This window comes from Xyrauchen texanus, chromosome 42 (assembly GCF_025860055.1).
Source record: "Xyrauchen texanus isolate HMW12.3.18 chromosome 42, RBS_HiC_50CHRs, whole genome shotgun sequence".
Classification (NCBI taxonomy): domain Eukaryota; kingdom Metazoa; phylum Chordata; class Actinopteri; order Cypriniformes; family Catostomidae; genus Xyrauchen; species Xyrauchen texanus.
Genome location: NC_068317.1, coordinates 18,758,547 through 18,782,279, shown reverse-complemented (window position 1 = coordinate 18,782,279; position 23,733 = coordinate 18,758,547). Strand labels below are relative to the sequence as shown.

The window sequence follows — 23,733 nt, the reverse complement described above, 5'->3', positions numbered from 1 at the left end:
CCTTGAGCACAATAAATAGTCGCAGACCATGGAAAAACAAGTTTGTTTTATCTTTTTTTGTAAAAATCTTCTATTCAGGCTAAATAGATGAGAGCCCAGGGACACGTCTCATCCTCATTTCTAAATGTACATCAACCTTAACAAAACTCTTGAGTAATCAGGAGGCCTTTCTTGCTAAAACTGTGTGCTTTAGTTTGTTTGACACATTCAGGTCTTGAATATTTTGAATGGTCTTAGATTGAGCTCTTGCCTGAAGGGGATGTGATGTCATTACCACTGGATACCTCTGCTTAGAGTGTCTTTTATTAATTCGCTTAATACATTAAATTGGATTTCATTAACATGTAATCTAGACTGCACTAAAACCCTTTAGCTAAAGACAGGGTCCAAAATTAAATCTTAGCAAGTGTCTGGCCAGTTGGCTGGTAATTTCTGAGGAATTGCAGAATTCATGGTCATTGTTATTAAATAGTTTTAAGACCCCAAGAATTTGGGGCAGGACATATTGAACGATCATCTCTTGTTTAAAATAACCAATAGCTCTTTATAATTTCATAGCCATTAGCTACTAATGCTAGTCTGAAGGTGATATCAAAGGAATACAATTTATAATTCTCTCAGCATTTACTCACCCTTATTCCGTCTCAAGCTCGTCTGACTTTCTTCTTCGGAACACAAATTAAGATATTTTGATGGCGAAATGATGTGATTATGTCCATGTATGCGTCAAGTGCAAGGAAGTGTAATCAAGCTTCAAATCATGATCACGCCTAGAAGACAGCATGGCAAGATTTATAATAGAAAAACAACTTGGATTTTGGTCTGCTTCTCAGTCAAAACTGATCGTATTGCTTCAGAAGACATGAATTAAACCACTTGAGTCATATGGGTTACCTTTATGCTGCCTTTAAGTCCTTTTTCTGGAATTTGGAAGTGTTGGACCCCATTGACTTGCATGGGTATGGATGGAATTATTTACATCTCCTCAAAATATCTTTGTTTCTGTTCCTCAAAAGAAAAAATATGTTAATGATTAAAGAATATATATATTTTTTGGTGATCTATTCATCAATTAAATTAATTTCTCATAATTCTCGCCTAATAAAGAAGGTGGATTTAATTACTTGCATCGGGGTGCGTGCCGTTTGGCTTATCCCAGCTCTACTGGTTGACTATTGTTGCTTTGTGTACACATTGTGAATTAATTAAATTTTGTGGTCTTGGCTTTATTGTTATAGTGGGTCTATATTTGCACAGGTGTCTGGAATGGCTTTAAAGATGTCATGGGTTGCAGACCCTGCCAGAGTACACCCTTTCTCTCTGTTTTTTTTTGTTGATCCATGTTTTTCTCCTTTTTCGAAACCTGTGCCATAATAATTCTCATGCAAAGCCCTGGCTGAAGTGGTACATAAAAACGAAATTGGCCGTTTAACAAAAAAGATCAGGTTTTGGATGAAAGTCAGCTTCTCTTAGATCTCTTTTCACAACACTGTATTTCATTACCAGCCTTTGTAAATAATGCATCACCTTTCAGTACCGGTATCTCGTTCAGTCTCTGACAGGTGCTGAATTAATAATAGTTCTGCCATAAGCTAATGAGAGATAATAGCATTTTACCCCACCCCCACCCACAGTCCTTTTACTTTTTTTTCCCCTTCTTTTTTTAATCTCCTTTTCTCCTAATTTGGAATGCCCAATTCCCACAATTTAGTAGGTCCTTGTGGTTGTACGGTTTCTCACCTCAGTCCGGGTGATGTAGGACAAGTCTCAGTTGCCTCCACTTCTGAGACCGTCAATCTGCGCATCTTATCACGTAGCTTGCTGTGCATGACACCGCAGAGACTTACAGCACAGCATGCTCATGCTGCTCTCTGTGATCCACACACAAATTAGCTTGCGCCCCATTGAAAGTGAGAACCCCTAATCACAACCACAAAGAAGTTACCCCATGTGACTCTACCCTCCATAGCAACCGGACCAATTTGGTTGCTTAGGAGATCTGGCAGGAGTCACTCAGCACACTCTGGATTCGAACTTGCGACTCCAGGGGTGGTAGTCAACATCAATACTTGTTGAGCTACCAAGGCCCCCCCTTTCTTAAGGACTAGGGTTGCAACGGTATGAGATTTTCACAGTGCGATAACCGTCTCAGGAAATATCACAGTATCATGGTATACGGTATTACACAATTATTATTATCAGTTAAAATGAGCCTTAAAGGAGTGAAAACAGAAGTTTTTTTTTTTTTTTTTAAGTCTCCCTTTTGAAAATAAATAGAATAAATGAGAAGGATAACAGAATTATAATAATAAACTGAATTTTAAACACGATAAAAAATATAGCATGTAACTATAACATTATATAAATGAAGCATGTTAGTTTACATGTTAAATGAACTACTAAATGAAAAATAACATCAACTGTGTGAGATTCTTAAGTACTGATCTATGATTATTAACAATTAACATATACAGTAGTTGCACGACAGTGAGGCCAGACTGTTCCTGTCTGTACATTTAACTCAGTGCTTCTCAACTGGTTTTGCTTCAGGACAGATTTTTACATTGGAAATCAAGTGGTGACCCACCATAGTAAAAACCTAACCTGTATTTAATGTATCCTGGATCGCATTTCCTTTTATGTTGCATAGTTTTTTCATGGTTTTCAAGTACAAGGACATGCATCAAGTGACATTGTTGTTGACATCAAAAACTAAAATAAAGGCAACAGGAAGATTTCTCTCCCTCCTTGGGAGAGCATATTTACTTATATGAGCCCATTATTATCCTGTTTGTTTCTAATTTCAAACATAATTCAAACAGAACATACATATTACACAGGAAGAAAGACTCCTCATTAACATGGTTAGGTCAGTGTAGCTAGTCTTAAATAATAGTAATAATAATACAAAATATTTATGAAAAAATAAGTACTAGCTGAAGCACATCTTGAAACTTTAATCAACTGCTACTGTTGATATAAAATTAGGTCTAATAGATTCTACCTTTTAGATTGTTTCATATGAAACTATAACATTTTGTCAAAATAGAAGTTACTTTTATTCATGTAATATCTGGATTTTTTTTTTTTTAATGGTGCTGATGTATAATTAAAAATAATGGTGCATAGCACAGTGTTGCTCTTTTCCTCCTCAGTGCTGTTTGGCATGTCAGGGCTGCCTACTGTATGAGAGATTCGACTTGACTTCCTCTGTAATGCTTTAAACTAGATAAGTCTCACTAGAATTGAAATTGGTCATATCAGTTTTGAGGTCTGTGTTCCGCAATTTCGAGGGAAGTCCGGTTGCTGCACGCGTGCGCCAGAGAGAAGAGCAGATCATGATCGATTGCATATGTTTTGATTTTATGTTTTTTGAAGCACTTTGTGCTATATTGCTAAAAGTTGCTATGCAAATAAAGTTATTTATAATTAATTCCAACAAGGCATGACTGCAGCATTTACTTGCGTTCTTGCGTTACAGTGGTAACAAACCTCAGAACTCCGGGCGGTGCGATTGAGTTACCTACAGCTGCCGGTACCATTAAACCAGATGTGTAGTTATTCATGTAGCTAGCTGCACAGTTTAATGAACTTAAAGTCACTTGCTTGTCAAACTTGCTTGTTGCTCCCTCATGACAGTAGTTGATCTATTAGAGACAACTGACTGTAGATGAAGACCGTTTACAAAAATGCAACACGTACTTGCGTTGCTTTATGAATGGTGTTTGGACACATTTTGCAATATAATAATGTGTTTAATAGAGCTAGAAGGGTTTGCATTCACATTAGTGCACATTGAAAACCCTAATAAGTCGACTTTTATTCAGTTGAGTAAACTCACTCCCTCAGTTGAATTGAGTAATTGCGTCTCAGAATATTTTTTGAGTTATTAACACTTTATTCTAAAGATTTTTAAGATAAATAAGTTCAATGGACATTGATATTTTAGGTATGTAAACATTAGATTCTGTTTGAAGGGGCAGAATTGCTCTTCAAAAAACAAGTTTTCCTGTATGATTTTGTTTACTTGAATAAAGCCTCTTCTAATAATAGTTTAATTCTCCTTGTCTGCTGCATTTTTCATTCTTAAGGCACATAACTTGCCAAATCCTAACTAGGGGGAGGCTAAGAGAAATTACTAGGATTGTAAGGCAAGAAATTCATTTAAATCGTTTTTTTTTTTTTTTTTTGGTTCTCTGTGTGTCAAGCATGCTGGAGCAATGTGTCTGTGTGTGCTTTGAAATGGTAATTCCTTCATAGGAGTAAGTTGATTAAAAATCACCACTCTCAGGTAAAAGCAGCCACCATTGAGAATAAGAGTGGGAAGCTCTGATGCTCGACACACTGATGAAAAAATTGATATCTTGAATGCGCTACAAGTCGATTTGGATAAAAGTGTTTGACAGATGCATAAATCTAAATGTAAATGATGCTTCTAGTAAACTTTGCCCTTTTAGGACTACCTTTCTGTGCTCAAATCAAAACCTTTACCCTGATAATTGAAACAAAACTGAATACCGATCAGTTTTAGTAGTGTCTTTTGGGTCTTGATCTGGGAATGTGTGAAATCCACTGTGCACTTTCATTGGATGAGTTGTGGTTGGGATGCAGGTTGGTGTTCTCCAGTTGCTGGAGAAGTTCATGAAAGGAGTTCTGCTGGGCTCTAACTGAGTTTTGGCTCAAAGATTCAGTGCATAATGACTACACAAGAAAGAATGAGAAGAGGAGTAGCATGTCTCAATGAGCCTTTCATCAACGTGTTGAAAAATGAAACCACCTTGCTGTGTCTATTTGGGCTCAAATCATACACCCTCTGGCAGTCGCAAAATGGTGCTGTTTGGTTTGTCTGGTAGAGTACAGCCCTTGCTGCTGCATTAGTGTGCACATGTTGCCTTGGTGCTGATCACGTGGTGTACTGCAGAACTCCCAAAGGACCCTGCTGTTTATCATGTTGACATGGAGCTGCAGCATGTCTACCACAAACACTACCGTTTATTCCGTCAAGCTTTTTGCATAATTGATAGAACAAACCTCTCCCTGCGGCTGGAGATGGAATTGGCTCCAGATAATATGCCCCATTGGTTGTTTCCCCCAGGTGAAGGTGTCCCATAGCAGTTGTTGCTCATTCTCCAAAATAGACACACAGGACACGTGTTAAGCAAGCTTATACTGGGGATGTGTCATGAATCTGGATGGTCAAATAGTTGAAAAAAACCTTCAGAATTTTGCCACCTTAGAGATTCATATGGAAGTACCTGTACTGTTCTTTTTGTGCATCTTGCGCCATGAGAGTTGCCTCAGTGACTTCTCTGATTGGTTAATGAATCTCGCTTCTTGATGACTCGAGTGGAATTACACTTGTTATTTACAGGAGTTTCTGTGGATGACAGTGGACAATATCCATCATACACTGAGACACGGAGCTGTTACTTCATCCAGTAAAAAAGAGAAGGGGTTTAATGACGTGTATTTAAAGTTATATTGACCACAATGAGCTTGAATAGCCACAGCTGACAACCACTGGATTAGCAAGGTCCCCTTTTCAGACTGTATATAGCCTACTTCTAATTAAATCTACTTTTGTTTAATCTTGCTAGATAAGAATGCTACTGTCATGTAAGTTAGTATAATATGACGATTGATGGTCCAGCTTCATGCCAAATGTGATATTTCCTAACACAGTTACCCTGACTTGAACCATACGATCTGTATAATAGTGGCCAATATTAGTTAATTTCATTATTTGTGCAGTATATAACTTTCCACTTCAGTATAACTGTCATTTACTTTAATATAAATCGTGTCGAATGGATGAGAGAGCCTTTATGATGTAGGAATATGAGAACTTGTTATTTTCCTTTTTCAGAAAAGCAAAAAGTGACAGTTAAAAACACACAATGAATAATTATTTAATTGTGTTATTGTTTCATTACTGTTATTTAATTATGAACAAAAATATGATGATATAGTAACTAATAAAAATCAATGAATCAATAATCAACTGTTTATTTTTCTTCAGAAGAATATGGTACTTTCCCATGCATTTACTAGAGGGAAATTATAATAATTTACAAGTAAATCAGTAATGTTTGAGCTTTTTATTGTTCTCGATGATGTTTCTTCCCCTGCGGATGGCTGTAAAACCAGAAATGAGCAATGGACTGTCTTCTTAATTTCATTTAATGGTTCTTTGTTCTTGCTCTCTTTGAAATGAATAATATGTGCTGTATTCTTCATTTGGAAATTACTGTACAATGGCTGGATGTAAGTCAAAGTCAAGTTTATTTATAAAGCACTTCAGTGTAGACCAAAGTGCTGTACATTAAGTGTACATCTAACACAATCTTACAATCTTATTAAAACACAATGGAATAAAAACAATTTTAAGCATACAAAAATTTGTTCAGGATAAGGTGAAACCAAAACAAGCCTAATTATTCAGGGCTTCCTTTAAACTGATTTGTCGAGCGGTCGATTTAGAACATGTGTAGTTTTGCACATCCCTAGCATATTATATTTAAGGCTTAGAGTCAGTTTCTGGACTTGAGATTGAGAGTGAAATAGAAATATGTAATAACAGAGCTCCCCTGCAATTGTCGCCAATGTGAAGGAGAGACTGTCAACAGTATGTGCTTTCTGCCGTCCTGCAGAGTGAAACTCCCCATGGTGCAGCTGTATGAAGTGACATGCCACGGCATGCGCTCAGCCCACCGGCTCCTTCAGCAGTTCCCACCATGGCCTGAGCTACAAGTGAAAGTAAAGCTATTTCTGCTCCATTAGAGCAGTGACTTACACCTCCAGAACCAATATAGTCTCAAGTGTAACACGGATATCTTTGACATAAACGACAATGTTTGATTTTGTTTGATGTTTGTAAAATACCACACAGGTCCAACATTTCTGACCAAGGATTCGATGCTTCAGTTTCTGTCATAGTTACTACAAAGATCCTTCATGTCAGGCCCATGACCTTGTGCTTAGCACACATGCTTTGACACTTTTAGGGATGTTGTGCAAGTGAACTAAAGAAATGACCGTACTTTCCTTGTAGGGCTGTAACGGTATTAGATTTTCAGGATAAAATAACCATCACAAAAATATCACTGCATTACAGTGATATTCTATTACAGTATAATGGCATTAAGGTGCATTAATAATATTATTAGCAGTTTAAAGGGGCGGTCACAATACACTTTTCACTCCATTCACTCCTATTCGACAGCATCTGTATGCGGGAGACCAAAACGCAATGCAAAGAAATGTCGTACAATGCTGTGTACCAAAATTCAAGCCTGGTGAAATCTGGATAACAAGAAGTCACATGACCAATAGAAGAATTGAAATGTCACACTCTGTCTTCTTGGCTCAATTCAAAGGTTACATATTTCAAAGTTATGCATTTTATTTGTTGCTGGAAAGTGAGTAGATGATATATTTCAACATATTTAATACATTTATTTGTTATTTGTGAAGCAGTTTACTAAAACCTGAAGCTCTTCTGCTTGACTCCATATCCTGGTCCATTTCATTGTCTTAAACTTTTTTGTTTGCTTAAAGCCTAATGTGACCGCCACTTAATACAGTATACAGTTCTAGCTCAGTTTAGACAAATTCTGGGGATGATGCATGCGAAGATGATACTTCAGTTTTGAAGTGTTTCCTGCTTAAGCGGACACTTTGTGTGACAAACCTCAATAAACTGGGTAACTGATAAATATTGACAGTTCCTTGTGGGATTTTAACATACCCAGTGTATTCCCACACTGTGGAATTCAACCGCTTTGGTGGGGGAAATAAAGGTTCAGGCTCTGACATGTCTGTGCTGTGCTTGTAACACATGTGTGTGGCCTTTTAAAAGGAGTGACAGTGGAAGGTAAAATGTTTATCACGACAAGTTTATATGTTGCTTTGTAAATGTAGATGATTCCGTCTTAAATGATGTTGAATTTTGAAAAAGAAAACCACTCCAATCAAAACCACTGTATTTCGCCAGTTGGGTGGAATTTCTGGTTGGCTTGCGGAAGTTTGATTGGTTGGTGTTTTGTGTCTAGCCAGTCACTGCTTGCTTGCGTGACATGCGGTTCTTGTTTTTAAATGTTTTAAAATGTTTTTAAAATTTCCCGGACAATGTGTGCTGTTAATGGTTATCCTAATAATCAAGCGAAACTAAAGTTTTGTCTAAAACAGCAATGTTATGATCAGAAACCACACGTAAAGCACAGATCTCCTGTCCCAGATGCTGCTTCTTCCATCGGCTACCTAAAGAAGTATTGACTTAGGAACATCTGTTTGAAAAAAGCTTTGGAATAATTTGTTTGTGAGCTCTTTTCACTTTATTGGCAAGAAGTCAACAGCGGGGATTACGGCTACGATAGATGTCCAGAAATGGAGCACAATGAATTACATAAATGATAGCATTATTGTGATAACAGGTGTGTTTATGTGTGCTTGAAGTTCATTAGAAATTTTGAGAGTTTGTTCATTTCTATTCAGCATCTTTTTTGTGAATGCATCACATGTTTTGTAATTTATACTTTTTGAAAAGTATACTGTAAAAAGGAACAATGTTTTTCCTGAACTGTCTCTGAGTAGAGTTTTCATACTGTGATGCTAAATGAATATTTCTACAGGAAAAAACATAATTATTAGATGAGACATGTACAATAGTGAGATGTTTTATCATGTTTGAAATTAATTGTATTATGATTTTCCTCTTTGCTGCAGTTTTCCTGCCTGCAATTCACTTTCTTTTGAGTGTCTTTGCAGGATGTTCTTGTTTTCCCTTAAGGGGAAAAGGTGTTTTGGAAAATAGTGTGGACATTAATTCTGTATCAATTAGATGTATTTGTTCAGTGCTTTTAGTAACACATACTGTTTTATAGTTGCTGTAAAGAGAACATTGAACTTTTGTATGTCCAATTAAATATTTATTTGTATTGCAAATTGTAGGTTTTGTATTGTGCAGTTTATTGTTTGGCTGCTAAGAGATCCGTTTTTTCCTACACAACAACAATAAATTCAATCTATCAACAGGATCAGTTGTTCAGTCAACACTAAAACATTTCATGTAGGTTATAGGATTTAGATACGGATATTATGTATTTAAACTAACAATTATAAAGCTAGATTGAGTTTACAACACATTCATCTCCCATAAAATAATAATATTTTATCTGAAGAACAGCAGGATGACAGTCTCATTGACTGAGTCATGAAATACACGAGCATCCTGCTGTCTGGACCTCCCCTGTATCTGCAGTAAGTCTATAATCTCGGTACAAAAAACTCGACATTATCTACAGTTCTCAAAACATGTCTAACTTAACAACTGTGAAGGCACTAATAGGCTACATAGCTTTTCAGGTTAGTCTGCTTGGGTTCTTCCATTGATGGATAATGACTCAATAAAATAACTAAAATGCTTCTATTTGTGATATTTGGCCATTCTTCTCAAACCCATAATCATTAGATAGTTGGGGAAAAAAATATCGCCTCACTAGAATTCTGTGATCAGTTGTTTCTCAAGTTTCTGTCATTTTTATTGCTGCGTTAGTACATAACATAACGATTGTTTATGCTTATCCAGAAGTATCACCCACAAAGCATCATGGGACTCAGGAATATTGTGGGAATACTCAGGAATAATGTTGGAATAGTGTGGGAGATGTCAACGGTATGAAAACCATCTGTTTTAAAAACCGAGGTATACCGTGAAACCATGACATGCCTATTTCCTTGTGTGTACTGGATTTGATGAAGAACTGATGTTTTTTTTACCCTAGGATGTTGTAAACATGTAACCATCAGCTGTATTATTACTCTGTAAGATCATCCAGAGTGAACACGGTCATTCTAGATGGGCCAAGTAGCTCCGCTGCTTCAATTATTTGGGTTAAGGTTTGGTTTATTTGAATTGCGCCGTGTCCTTTCTTTGAGGTGTGAATCACTGCTCTGTGCAGATTAGACGATAGTGGTATCATAATTTGACAAATTATACATTATTTCATCATGCAGGACTGTCAGACCTTGTCCATAGTGCAATTATCTCTGATCCACCATCAGCACCACAACATGGCTCTAATAAATAATTCACACTGGATTTGTTTCATAGCTTTACGGTGTTACATTTCATGCAGGACTGTTTTGTAAGGTTCACACAGAACAGGAAAATATCTAAATTTAAGTGGTTATTTACTTGAGAATCATTAATACCGGTTATATGATCTGGATCAAACAATTCATTGAAAAGATTCAACTCAAACTTTCATGAAACAGACATTGCTACTTCTCTCATAAACTCATGAATGCACCAAGGAAAGTTAGGATCATCCAGATTTTCAAGATTTTAGTTTTAGACCAGATAGTGACCATGATAATAAGGTAGTTTATATGATTTGGCTAATGGTGCTTCTGGGGCTGAGCCAGCTTTCCTGTGTTGCGGCCCACATGAGCAGGGAGAACACGCCTGGAAATCAGGAAGAGTTTGATTTCTGCTACAGCTCGGAACACACACACAAAGGGTCTTGTGTTGAACGAACGTGTCAGCTTTCAAAGGGGGAACGGCTTGTGTGTGCTGAGTTGTGGACAGTGGGTGGGTGAAGTTGTGAGTGTAGTTAGCTGTGGTTGCTGCTGGCAAGCATTACTATTAGTGACCCCCAGGGCCATCGTTAGGGCAAAACATTCAGGGCTCAAGCTCCGAATGATTTTGGTCTAGCCGCGAATTGTTTTTCAAGTCACACTTGTGCAAAAACCAGGCTTCAGCCGTGCAGCGCAAATGTGTTTTTCAGATCAACTGCCCAGGTGTTGAGTGGATTGATAAATGTGGTCTTTTGATATAAAAATGTATAAATATTTTATAGTTCAATTATATTTTAGGAGGAATCTATTAGACTTTAATTTAATTACAGAGGCAGTTTCTAAATGTGTTTCGGCTACTATTTTTCATAACAAATACTTTCATTTATTATGTATATTTAAAATAATAATAATACAACATAAGAAAGACTAGCTTCCTAACCACTGAAATGAGGAGCCATAGTCTTTCCTGTGCTTATATGACATTTTACTATAAATAAGGGCAAGTACATAATGGATAAAATCGTGACCTCCAAGACTTATGGACAAATTATAGACACATTTTTCCTCCTGTGTTGTATATGTTCTGTTAAATTGATTTTTTTTTTTTTTTAAATGGCATTGTTTGCCTTTAGAAATTCCTAAAGATTGCTTAAATCATTTAGAGCCTGATGAAAGGAAAATAATATCTGTTATAGAGTAGAAAACCACATTTTTCACCAGCACAGTCCCACCTTAGTGGTCTACTCATGGCAACAGTCAGACTATTATAACTAGTCCTTTAATAAGTTACTAGCCCTAATAAGGTGTTAATTAAATTAAGTTTTATTCAAAAGGTTCCAGATGCTTGGATGATTATTATTATTTTTTTTTAAATCACTCAAGAGTATTGAAATACTTCAGATACCTATCCTGTAAATAGTATATAGGCTATATCAAAATACCATAATATTACCATGTGGCAGGGCAGAGGGGGGTGCCAGGTCGTGATCATACACACCCGGTCCCGTATTAGGCTAATCAAGCCTCTGAGGTATAAAGGTCGACTGCAGGGTGTCGTGCGGGAGAAAGAGATTGTTTACGGACATGTCCGTCATGTGTGTGTTTATGTTGTCTTTTAAGTTTCTCATTAAAATATTATTTATATTGAAAAGCCGGTTCTCGCCTCCTCCTTTCCATTGATTCCTTTACACTGGTGCCGAAGCCCGGGAAGGAGGCGGCGAGAAACCGGGCTTCGGCACCAGTGTAATCTCTCTCTCCCGCACGACCCTCTGCAGTCGACCTTTATACCTCAGAGGCTTGATTTGCCTAATACGGGACCGGGTGTGTATGATCACGACCCGGCCCCGCCCTCCGCCCTGCCACATACCACCACTTAACCATGGTATTGTAACATCTGCCTACTTTATTTTAAAGGTCACTGTGAATCATTTAAGTCTAGAGATGTTTTGAAAATGTAGAAATGCTGCTCCAAAATCACTAGAATTACATAAAAAAAAAAAAATAAATACCCCGCTAAGGACTATGTGACTTGATGTGTGAAGGATGAAAGGCAAGAAAATACTGAATATGGAAAACATAATATTGACATGCTCTTATTTATTTTATTTTATTTATTTACATTTACATGTATGCATTTGGCAGATGCTTTTATCCAAAGCGACTTACAGTGCACTTATTACAGGGACAATCTCCCCGGAGCAACCTGGGTTTAAGTGTCTTGCTCAAGGACACAATGGGTGTGGGGCTCGAACCGACAACCTTCTGCTTAACAGTTTAGTGCTTTAGCCCACTACGCCACCGCCACTCCGTATTTATTAATTTTCTCCTCTTTTCTTCCCTATTTCGAATGCCCAATGCGCTCTAGTTCCTCATAGTACGTTAGTGACTCACCTCAATTTGAGTGGCAGAGGACGAATCTCAGATGCCTTTGCGTCTGGGCTGTTGAGCGCATTACCGCAGAGACATGGCATGTGTGGGGGCTTCACGCTATTCTCTGCGGCATCCACGCACAACACTCCACACACCCCACTGAGAGTGAGAACCATATTATAGCAACCACGAGGAGGTTACCCTATGTGACTCTACCATCCCTAGCAACTGGGCCAATTTGGTTCTTTTGGAGACCTGGCTGGAGTCACTCGGCATGCCCTGGATTCGATACCCAGGGGTGGTTGTCGGCGTCAGTACTCGCTGAGCTACCCAGGCCCCCTGCTCTTATTATTTATTTATTTATTTGTTCTTCATTATTTTGAACATCTTTTTACATGTTTTGACTTGTAATTATAATAATAAATGGGGGGCGGAGTGAATACCCTCAGCCCCTAATGTTTTGGTCTCAAAATGTCCATGGGGAGCTGCCAAAAGCGAGTTGTGAAGAGAATTGATTTCATGGAGATATAGGGTGAGTTGGCAAAACGTGGTCGATCCTAGGGTACCGGGACTCTTGGAAATAACATGCCAAGAAAAATGTAAAATGCTGTTAGGGGTTAGGTAGGCTTCTCCAAGAGAGAGCAGCTTAGGCTATATGCAGGTTTTTGAAGAGTGCACATGTACATGAAACAGACGAATATCTAATGTTGGTACATAATTTGTCAGAAAATTTGTGTCATAGACATGAATGATACCTGTGTTGTGGATTATCACTGTTGCGTTGTTGCTTTTAGTTGTTGACCGATATATTTTTTTATTGCCAAAGCTGATGCTGATATCCAGAGGGCAGGGTGGCCGGTAGGCAGATACAATCCCGATTATATCACACAATTTATTATAGTAAATAGCATAAACACAAAATTGCTAAAAAAAAATATAAATACATCTTATTTAGCACTGTTTACTCAATTTCATACAAAAATTCTCTTTAAAAAATAAAATTGTATTTTAAATGGTAGATTGCAGTTTCTTCTGATTTCTGTTTAGTCATACAATTTTAGTATTTTTTTTTCCTGCATGAAGAAATTGTTAGTAAACAATTTATAATATTAGAAAGAAGGACATGACAGTACACAGTAGTCCAGCAACAATGGTTGGCAATTACATTTTCTCATAAAAGAACCAATCAAACCAATTGTACAGACTGTACACAGAGAAAATGATATTTACTTATAGTGCACTTGAAGCGCTTTTGCTTTGCAGTTGCACTCACGCGCTCGTGTGGATCCAGCGAGAGCATCAGCAATCTACTGAGAGTTTAAATGCCATGGATCGCCTGCTTTGATTATCACGGACTGACCATAATGATGACCATAATTGTGAATTATTTGAGGAACATTTGATCCTTATCCAGATGTTTTGATTCTGGCTGATGGAATACACAAGGAAGATATTAGATGAGCACTGGATGAGAAAAAAAAAGCTGGATTTTTGTGAGTTTCGTGAATTACATCTGTTTAAACAAAATATCTGCATATTTGCAGACGGTGTATAATAGAAGATTTATTGATATTTGCCTTTTTAACATTAGAAAAGACAGTTAAGAGATACAGGGAACTGTTGAGGAGAGAGATGGATAATGAAACAGGCAAGCACTTTAATTCATCGTAGCTTTGATATGCGGATTGTTTAAATGGTCTATTATTGTAGTAATACGATGGCACGTAACAACAAAACAAACTGTGATTGGTCGTTTACATGTCTCAGACACTCATCACATGCAAGCATTCAATTCTCTGCACTCTCGTGGTCTTAAGATACCAAACAACCAAACTGGAAAATGTATTGTCTATGCCGATAATTAAAAAATTCAGAATATCAGCCGATTTATCGACCTCTGCAATATATCGGTCGACCACTTCTTTCTTTTTTTGTGCTGTGGCTTTTCAGTCATATTGCGGCTTATTACTGTTGTGGTTTAACTTGATTGTGTTTGGGCTTAATTTGGCAGAAATCAAACTAACACCTTATTTCTATTGGGCTAGTTATAATATTCACGAGTAAACCACTTTACTGATTTGGGACTCCTATAGTACATGTGTTTATTTCCTACTTCATAACAGATATATTTTTTTATCTTTTATCAGACTCTTAATAATTAAGGAATCCAAACCAGGCCAGTTTGTTACAAATATCAAACATCATTAGAACAGGAAATATACATGGCTTTCTTCATAATTTATATTCTACATTGTAGCCTACTTGCCCTTGTGTTTACCATACTTAATGCTCCTCAGTTGTTAGTTAGGTACCGGTAGTCTTTCTTTAAAAATATACAGTTTGTTTGTTTACTGTGATACATGATAAATGTCATATGAACTACTTTGTGTTATTGTGGTTCTTTTATGTCATTTTTGGAGCTTGACAAGAACGAACTTGACTAACACACAGTATCAGATTTGGATTGGGCTTGTCAGACCGATACCCGATCCATCTAAAAACGTCAGTATCGGAGTCGATAACGATTCAGGTATCGGATCGGTGCATCCCTATCTAGAAGTACTTTAGAAGTCTAGAGGTATATGTAGACAGAGCTCCATATTCCCATAGGCTAATGTCACAAGATTAGTGCTGAAGACACACACACTCCCATTCACTCACAGCTGAATACAGTAGGCCTGCTTGAGCCCATTTATTTTCCCATGGATATGAGGAATGCTGTGTGTCCCAGTCCAGAGACTAACAGAAGTCCAGGAGGCCCTGCTAAAGCAGAGAGGTAAACGAGGAACCGCCGCTTAATGTGGGTCATTGCAGATTACGTGTGGACCACCAAATCTGTTTCTCTCGTTCACTACACACACGTGCATTTTGTCAGTAACTGAATTGAGATCATTGAGATTCCCCACTGCAGCAATTTATTTGCACACTTCATAGAGTTAACTAAAGGTTTGTTTATTTATCATAGCTTGTGTTGGAGATTTGGAGCACTGTGTACAACCATCAGATTTCATATCAGTCCTTTTGAAGCTGACGATAACTAAAAGAAACTTATTTATGCAGTGTCATAATACAGTATGTTGTCCCAATTTTCAGCTCAGAAAGTTTGGTCGCTGGCAGCATTTCAGGAGAATAATGGTGCCAAGTGTTAGACTGTACCAGTGTGGCAGACAGTAAGATTGGGTTGAGTAATACTCAAGTTTGTGAGATTTATGGATTGATTGTAGCCCAATGATTAAGGAGCAGGACGGGTTGCAAACACAACCCATGAAATGGTGAGTTGCGGAATTCCTACTTCAGTCCAATCATTGCTATGCTGTTCCAGGGAAAATAGTGCTACAATATTTGCAGAAAAGCTTTTGGATAAAGTGTGCACAGACTAAGAAAATAATAATGAAAGAATACACAATTGTATTATTGTGGAAAAATTGGATCAAATTAAAACGTATTAATTTTGTTTTCAACGTTTTTAGAATACTTTATCCAAATGCATAAGCTGTACACTACTACAAGATAACTCCATTCAGCTAGAAGTACATTTGCCACAATTGAAATAAAAAATGTACTGATTTTTTAAAATTGATATAGCTCTTGTCTGTTGCTTATAGAAGGTGATCTATAAGGAACAAATTGGCAATGCTAGCATTTGTTTTGTAAGTGTAAGATTATCAGCAGAGAAGATAATTGAATGTTTGTCAAGGCAATATTATTATTTTGTAATAGGAGCTGTGACTTAGTGGTAACTTTTATTTGTTTAAAAGTGAGAGTTTTGTATAAATGTGCAGCCAATATCTTCCTTGGTGCTGCCATGTTCGAGTGACATCATACACCTGGATCTTGGTAAAATCAGTTTGAAAATTTCCACCACAGTTTTCAAGTTGGAAGTTTAAATACCTAGTGGCGTTCTATTGAACTGTTTCTGATAGGAGGTTGGAAATTGTGACTTTCCCAATTGAATGCGATGCAGCATTTGTGTTTGAATTGTTCCCTTATTTATCACAAACCCTATCAATGCAAAGATGCATGTGTAGAGCATAAATGTAAGACAATCTAAATGGAAAAACAATTTAGTGGTTAAAAGTTGGTTTTTCAATTTATACAGTTGTATTAAGTATTTAACACATAAAATAATATAAGTATAATAAGAGAAATAAGATCCATAAAGTTTGGACTATAGCAACATTTCGGCAAAACCTTGAGATGGGATGCTATCCTCTAATATTTTTCTTTGATGTTTTTTCTGTGATACGGAGGCTGTGCTTTATTTTCCTTGATTTGTTTCCTCAAGCCCTGACCCTTCTCAAGGTTACTTCGTGGCTTTCTTTGGAGTTTAGAGAAATAAGCACACTGAATGGACTTAATGCAATAGATTGAGAAGCTACATTTAGACCAAGGGTGTTCTCTGCATTGACATTTCAGGTAACAGTAACATAATACATGTTGTGGCTCTCTGGGAAATCGACATGTTGCTATGGTTTCCATGTTTTGCCAGGGAGAATTTACCGCTAAAACTGATAAAACTCTTCTTCTTCCTCCACTGCATTGAAACCAAGGGCTACACCCACTTAACTTTGGTCAAACCAATCTGAGGTCTAGGCAGTATGCTTGTGATCAGAATCACTCTGGTTTAGACATGTTTTAGATGGGTTGTGCACAATGTGCAGGGCCATGATCCGTATACCAGACTCTACCTACATAATGCTGTTATCTATTTTCTTATCGTTGTAGACATTATTGTACATCATTGTAACCGATATTTTGTCCAGTACTAAAAATATACACTGTTTTGTCTCTTTTTAACCAAAATACTCAATTAGAACTAGGACTACTTTATGATCAGACATGGGGACTTGTGACTTGGTGACTTGGACTCGAGTCGACTCGAGTCGCTATTTTTATGACTTGTGACTTGACTTGACAAAAAATAAAATACTTGAGACTTGACTCGGAATTGGAAGTTAAAGACTCGGGACTTGACTTGACTTGAGACACGAAGACTTGAATGACTTGAGTGTTAATCACATCATGTTTTCAGTTTGAATATAAAATATATAAATTATTTAAAAAAAAAAAAGTTGATCCAGCTGGAGCGCAGGCTGAGAATAGTTTTGTCATGACTGGATCATGACACTATAGGCTATCATCAGCCATGCCCTCTCGTACCTTACGCACACCACGCCCACTTAGATCAGATAACACATCAACATGTCAGCCGGAGGGGTAACGTTACCGAGGGTCATCGCTCGGCTTCAAAAATTATTATCAAGATGGCAAAAGATGAACAGCGCTTTGCAAGACATGCAACGTTAAGATCGCGGACAGCCAGACGACAACCTCCAATTTCGATCCGCCATTTGAAGAGCCATTCTGCCCAGTAAGTGCTTGTCAATTTGTTAATTTTATCTGGTTAGTTGGTAGTTAGCTAATGTAATAATAGCAGGGTTCCCACGGGTCCTTGAAATACTTGAAAGTTTGTGAATCTGAAAAATAAAATTCAAGGCCCTGGAAAGTTCTTGAAAATAAACATACATAGATACAGGTCCTTGAAAGTGCTTGAATTTATTTTGTGCAAGAAGTTTTCTGGAAAAAAAAAATCTGTCCATTCATTTTTTATTTCGCCAACACTTCGTGGCTTATGCTGCATACTAGCCTGCTTGATTTACGTTAGTTACGCGCATTTACGTTAAGTGTTTCCCACACGAGGTACTTTGTTTTGTACGTTGCCATGACGTTCACGCGCGCTGGTACCTCAACGTTTCCCACTCACTGACATTGCAAAAATAGGCTTATGGATATACTCTGTGTGAGTGAGTGAGTGAGTGAGTGAGTGAGTGAGTGAGTGAGTGTGGGTGTGTGAGAGAGCGAGAGTGAGTGTGTGTGTGTGTGAGCGCGAGAGTGAGTGAGTGAGTGTGGGTGTGGTAGTGTGGGAGAGAGAGTGTGTGAGAGTGAGTGTGGGAGTGAGTGAGTGAGTGAGTGAGTGAGTGTGGGTGTGTGAGAGCACGAGAGTGAGTGTGTGTGTGTGTGAGCGCGAGAGTGAGTGTGTGTGTGTGTGAGCGCGAGAGTGAGTGTGTGTGTGTGTGAGCGCGAGAGTGAGTGAGTGAGTGTGGGTGTGGGAGTGTGGGAGAGAGAGTGTGTGAGAGTGAGTGTGGGAGTGAGTGAGTGAGTGAGTGAGTGAGTGTGGGTGTGTGAGAGCGCGAGAGTGAGTGTGTGTGTGTGAGCGCGAGAGTGAGTGAGTGAGTGTGGGTGTGGGAGTGTGGGAGAGAGAGTGTGTGTGAGAGTGAGTGTGTGTGTGTGTGAGCGCGAGAGTGAGTGAGTGAGTGTGGGTGTGGGAGTGTGGGAGAGAGTGTGTGTGTGAGAGTGAGTGTGGGAGTGTGGGTGTGGGAGTGTGTGAGAGAGAGTGTGTGTGTGTGAGAGAGAGAGTGTGTGAGAGAGAGTGTGTGAGAGAGAGAGTGTGTGAGAGAGAGTGTGTGTGAGAGAGAGAGGAGAAATGTAACAAAGTTTAATGTATGTAACTGTGTTTGAGAGAGAGAGAGGGAGGTGTTCAGAGAGGAGTCTGTTGGATGTTAAGCTGTTATTTGTTTTATGGACTCAATGTTGAAAATGTAAAACATTTCAAACACTGTTGGCAGAAGTGAAAAATAAATAATTTTATGAAGTTACAATTTTGTTTGATTCCATGATGTATTTTACTGAACATGAGTATTGTAATTTACTGACAGTTACTTATATCTTGTCTTTTCACTTTATTATGATCAGATTCTGCAGGTAAAATTACAATAATAAGGTGACTTGACTTGGACTTGACTTGACATAGCCTGTGACTTGACTTGACTTGACTTGCCCAAGAAAAAAATACTTGGGACTTACTTGAGACTTGAAGGTTAAGACTTGAGACTTACTTGAGACTTGCACATGTGTGACTTGGTCCCATCTCTGTTTATGATATGATACAAATCGCAGAATGTCACAATACAATACATTGCACTGCATTTGAATGCAAAATTGACTTGCAATTGAGAACCAACTTATGAGAGAATGTAAATCTACGGGATCAGGTTCAGTTTCTATTGTGCGCAGATGACGAACTGGATTGTATCCATCGTGCCTCTCTCCCAGTCTGTTTTCGTGGGATGGTTTGTTTATACTTTTTTCCGCTTTATTTTTAATTATTTTATTTACCTTATTAGAATGCTTTACTTGGTGAATGCTTCATATCTCCATATCCTTATTTTTTTTAACGGAACGACTTTTTAAAATATGGTAATCAGGGGAAAGTTTTCAGTCAATGCACCTGAATCAAATAAAAATAACCGTGTGAATGAAAAGTGGACTGATGTCTTACAACTAAATTGAACAAAAAAGAGATCTGAATCCTTTAAAGTCCAGATACAATTTTAAATTTTTTTGGAAGAAAAGGCAAAAATAAAATACTGGTTTCTTTTCTACTGAAGACTTGAACACTGGAATTACTGTTAATTGTTCTGCTGTATTATCCAGTAGACTAGTTAATAATAAAGTTTTTATTTATAAGCTATAATTTATATTGAAATAATGTGTTGTTAGAGGTTTGTGTTTCTTTACATATTAAAGAGCTCACCTAATTATTTCCACACAGTAATGTAAAGATATTCTAAACTGATTATGCAAAAAAACAACACTGGTATCGGATCTGGATCGGTGTCGGCTGATACTGAGATTTCTGCTATTGGATCGGAAGAGAAATGGTATTGGTGCATCACTAATGGCCACATCTAATTTTTTCTTTGGTAGAGACTGGGCTGTCTGTGGACAGAGAGAGCACGCCATCATGCTGCTTTACTCTTCATTGTTCACTGCAGAGAGTAGGGGAAGAGAATGCTCTTTCTACAGTATTACATTGTTGCCGTGCAGCGCACTTAATCATTCATGACTGCAGCTGTTCAGTGTGACCAGAGGCTCTTGCTCAGTATAAACATATTCAATCGTAACTACTTTCAAGACACCAGCACAAATTGAAGTTCAGAGATCCTAACCTGTGTGTAACAGCACAACGTCCATGTGTCGGAGCAACGTGGTTGTATTATAAATCCATGTGTTTAAACTAAGTGTAATGCAGAAGCACTCAATAGTATGCAGTGAGTATCTCGGACTTAGAGGCTCTGGTTTGAGCAGTATCATTGCATTTCTTATGCCGTTAATGACTAATTTCTGCATAAGAGTTGTGAAAGGGGTCCGTGGTTAAAGGTACTGAAAGCGATTTTAGCCGTTCTGGAACTTCCACCAGACCAGCCGTTGAATGAATAAGTCACTCCCTTGTAAACTTGCTCGCAAGCCAATGTGATGTCCTGTTTATGAGTGAATTCTTGTCAATGAATAGGTCAAAACGGTTCACAAAATTGTTTGAATTATTTAGCAAATCAGTTTGAATCAAAATGATTTTTTAATCTGTTTCCAGCAATCACAATTGCCTGAAAAGGTAATGGGAAAAGTTAAATGTTATTGTTCAAAAAGGGTGGGAATTCTGAAATAACTAGAATAATCTTCTAACATTTGTGTTCTCCTGGCAGTAGACTAGACCTTGAACAAGACATCTCTGTCTGTATTTATAGCTGCCTATAAGTCAACTGTGTTGTTCCCCAATGGGTGATAATCTTTTCTGTTTACCACAGAAGTATGACTCTGTTTTCCCTTTTCTTTTCAGAGGAAATAAAGGCAGAATCAGAGAAATTAAGGTAAGCCGATTTCACAAGCCACAGGTGTTTAAATATCGAACATGTATTTCAAATTCCCTTTTATTGTTGTCAGGTTCAATGCTTGTAATGCAGTGTTGACATTTTCCAGAGAGTAACCACATGCGTCCCCATTGTGTTTTGGATGCTGTCTTGCCCTCTTTGTGATTTGGTTGTGTGTGTGTGTGTGTGTGTGTTCACTGCCGATGAAAAGACCTCTCTTGCCTTGTGTTGTTAATGTGCTTGGAGACCTTGCTGTGTGACTAGAGCCCAGGAATGAGGCTCACTGTGCTCAGGGCTCTCTCTCTCTACAGGGCTGGGGCAGCCTGTTCTTGTGCCATGCCTGGTTGCCTTCATCTCTTTACCTTTAGATGTCTCCCTGGGGCGACATCAATTCCTCCTTGGATCCATTAAATCACAGCTCACCTGTTTTCCCCCAAACTGTCTAGCTTTGTGTCTATTCTTGCCTGCATCCATATCTTCCTCTTTTGGTTTTTCTTCCGGTTTGTTGATCTTTATCACACACACTCTGTCTCACCTTGAAATCAGGTTTCACATAACCCTGATAGCACATTCAATGTTTGTTTTTTCATCTGGACAATTCAGTTTTTTATAATGCATTATAGTGCAATTTCCTGTCGATGTTAGAACAACATTGAGCAGAAGTTTTTGTGAAGATTTTGATTATGCATTATTTTTAAGATGTTTATAAGAATTTTGTACACCAAATATGCTTACAGGAATGTTCTGGGCTCAATACAAATTACGCATTATTGATTTGAAATCGTCCCACACTTTGTCAAAAGGAAAAATGTGAGTGGAAATGCATTTACAATGGAAGGCTAATGACAGGACTTTTTGTCACACTTATTGAAAGTACAGCCACAAGTTAGGATGGATATCATGAGGAAACGAACAATTCCAATTCCTCTTAAAGATTCTTGTTCCTTTAGTGATTCCTTTCGTACTTTTTAGGAAGAAATATTTGGAAATATATACAATCTTATTGAATATAATGCTGGTACCAACCTGTTACCAAATTATGAGATGATTTCATGTTTTAACCGAACACAATCTTCAAAAGATGTTTTTACACAGACATTTTAATTAAGATATTTTATTAATTCATTCATTTTGATAAAATACACTAATTACAGCAAAATTTAAAATGTTTTTTAATTGTGTTTTTTAACTACACATTGTCAACAACCATCCAGTAATTACTGTGATTTAAGTCTCAAAAGCTTTAAGAAATTGTAACTTTTCTTGGTTTATTTCAAGTTGAACATGATGAAACTAATGACTTAAAGGGATAGTTCACCCAAAAATGAAATTTCTCTCATTATTTTCTCAGCTTCATGATATCTCAGGTGTGTATGACTTTCTTTCTTCACCAGAATACATTTGAAGAAAAATATAAAAATATCTTTGCTCAGTAGGTCCTTAAAATGCAAGTGAATGGAGATTTCCCTTTTGAAGCTCCAAAAACCACAGACAGTCATCATACATTTTTTTTTAATAAACACAAGCTGTTAAATTAATGTCTTCTAAAGCCATACGATCACTTTTGGTGCCAAAATATATATTAAAAAATAATTACATTTAAGAAGAAAGGTAAAAACCAACATTACAGTAAGGGACTTTTTGGAGGGTTTAAAGCAAGAAATGAAAAGCTTTTTTATACATTTTATAAAACTACTTCCATAAATGTTTCTGTTAAAAGTTGTGTAATATTTAAGAGGTAGATTTGTTTAAATCGTTATTTTCATGGGTGTTTTAGGGTTTAAGGGTTTACAGCAATATGTTGTCATCATGGAAACGGAGTTAAGCAATTTTATTACAATAAATGCATGTTATCATGCATATTGTTTAAGTCTTGTGGCTATACTTTTGAAAGAGTGAAAATTTGAACATTTACATATTGGGCCCATTCACTTCCATTTGTAAATCTCTCACTGTAACCCAGATTGTTTTGCTTATTTTTTTTATTTATTTATTTTTTATAAGAAAAGTAGGAAGAGCCGAAATAAAATTTTGTGATCAATATTTTGCCACAAATGCTGTCGATTTAATATTCCTTTAAAGGAAATCATATATTCGTATTTTATTATACTGATTGATTCCAAGTTAAAAATGTATACATGACAATTTGTATGACAGTTAATCATTAGCCAAATTTCATAGTCGTGATTGCCCTACATCGACCTCTACACAAATTTACTCCACTATAGTTGACTACTTCTGTACATTTCAATTGCAGAAATGTGAAAAGGGTCCATTGCACAAAGATATGACAACAGCTTTCCCAACATACTTTATATATACTTCAATTTGGGATGCACTAACCCTAATCTTGCATACTATAAAGAATGTATACGGTGCAAATTGCGATGCAGCTGATGTTTCAGTTTTATCCTGCCCCTTTAGTGTTCCATTCCACTATCACAGTCTCTCTCTCCACTCAACTCCATTCTATTTACCTCCCCCTAATTCACTGCCTCCCTGTGTCCCACTGCATGCATCAGCTCATCTTGCTGAAAGAAATCATAAAGCTCTAGCTAAGGCACAACAGCCCCAGCAG

General features: G+C 37.4%; 1 protein-coding gene across 3 annotated transcripts in view; it reads left to right on the top strand.

The window, feature by feature from the left end:
* The window catches only part of LOC127635084 (brefeldin A-inhibited guanine nucleotide-exchange protein 1-like), an 84,874-nt gene that overhangs the window by 3,862 nt on the left and 57,279 nt on the right, over positions 1–23,733 (top strand). For all 3 annotated transcript variants that reach the window (XM_052114863.1, XM_052114862.1, XM_052114861.1), the window contains exon 2: positions 21,125–21,155. In XM_052114863.1, coding sequence (XP_051970823.1) covers positions 21,125–21,155 — 31 coding nt within the window. The remainder of the gene's footprint in view (positions 1–21,124; positions 21,156–23,733) is intronic.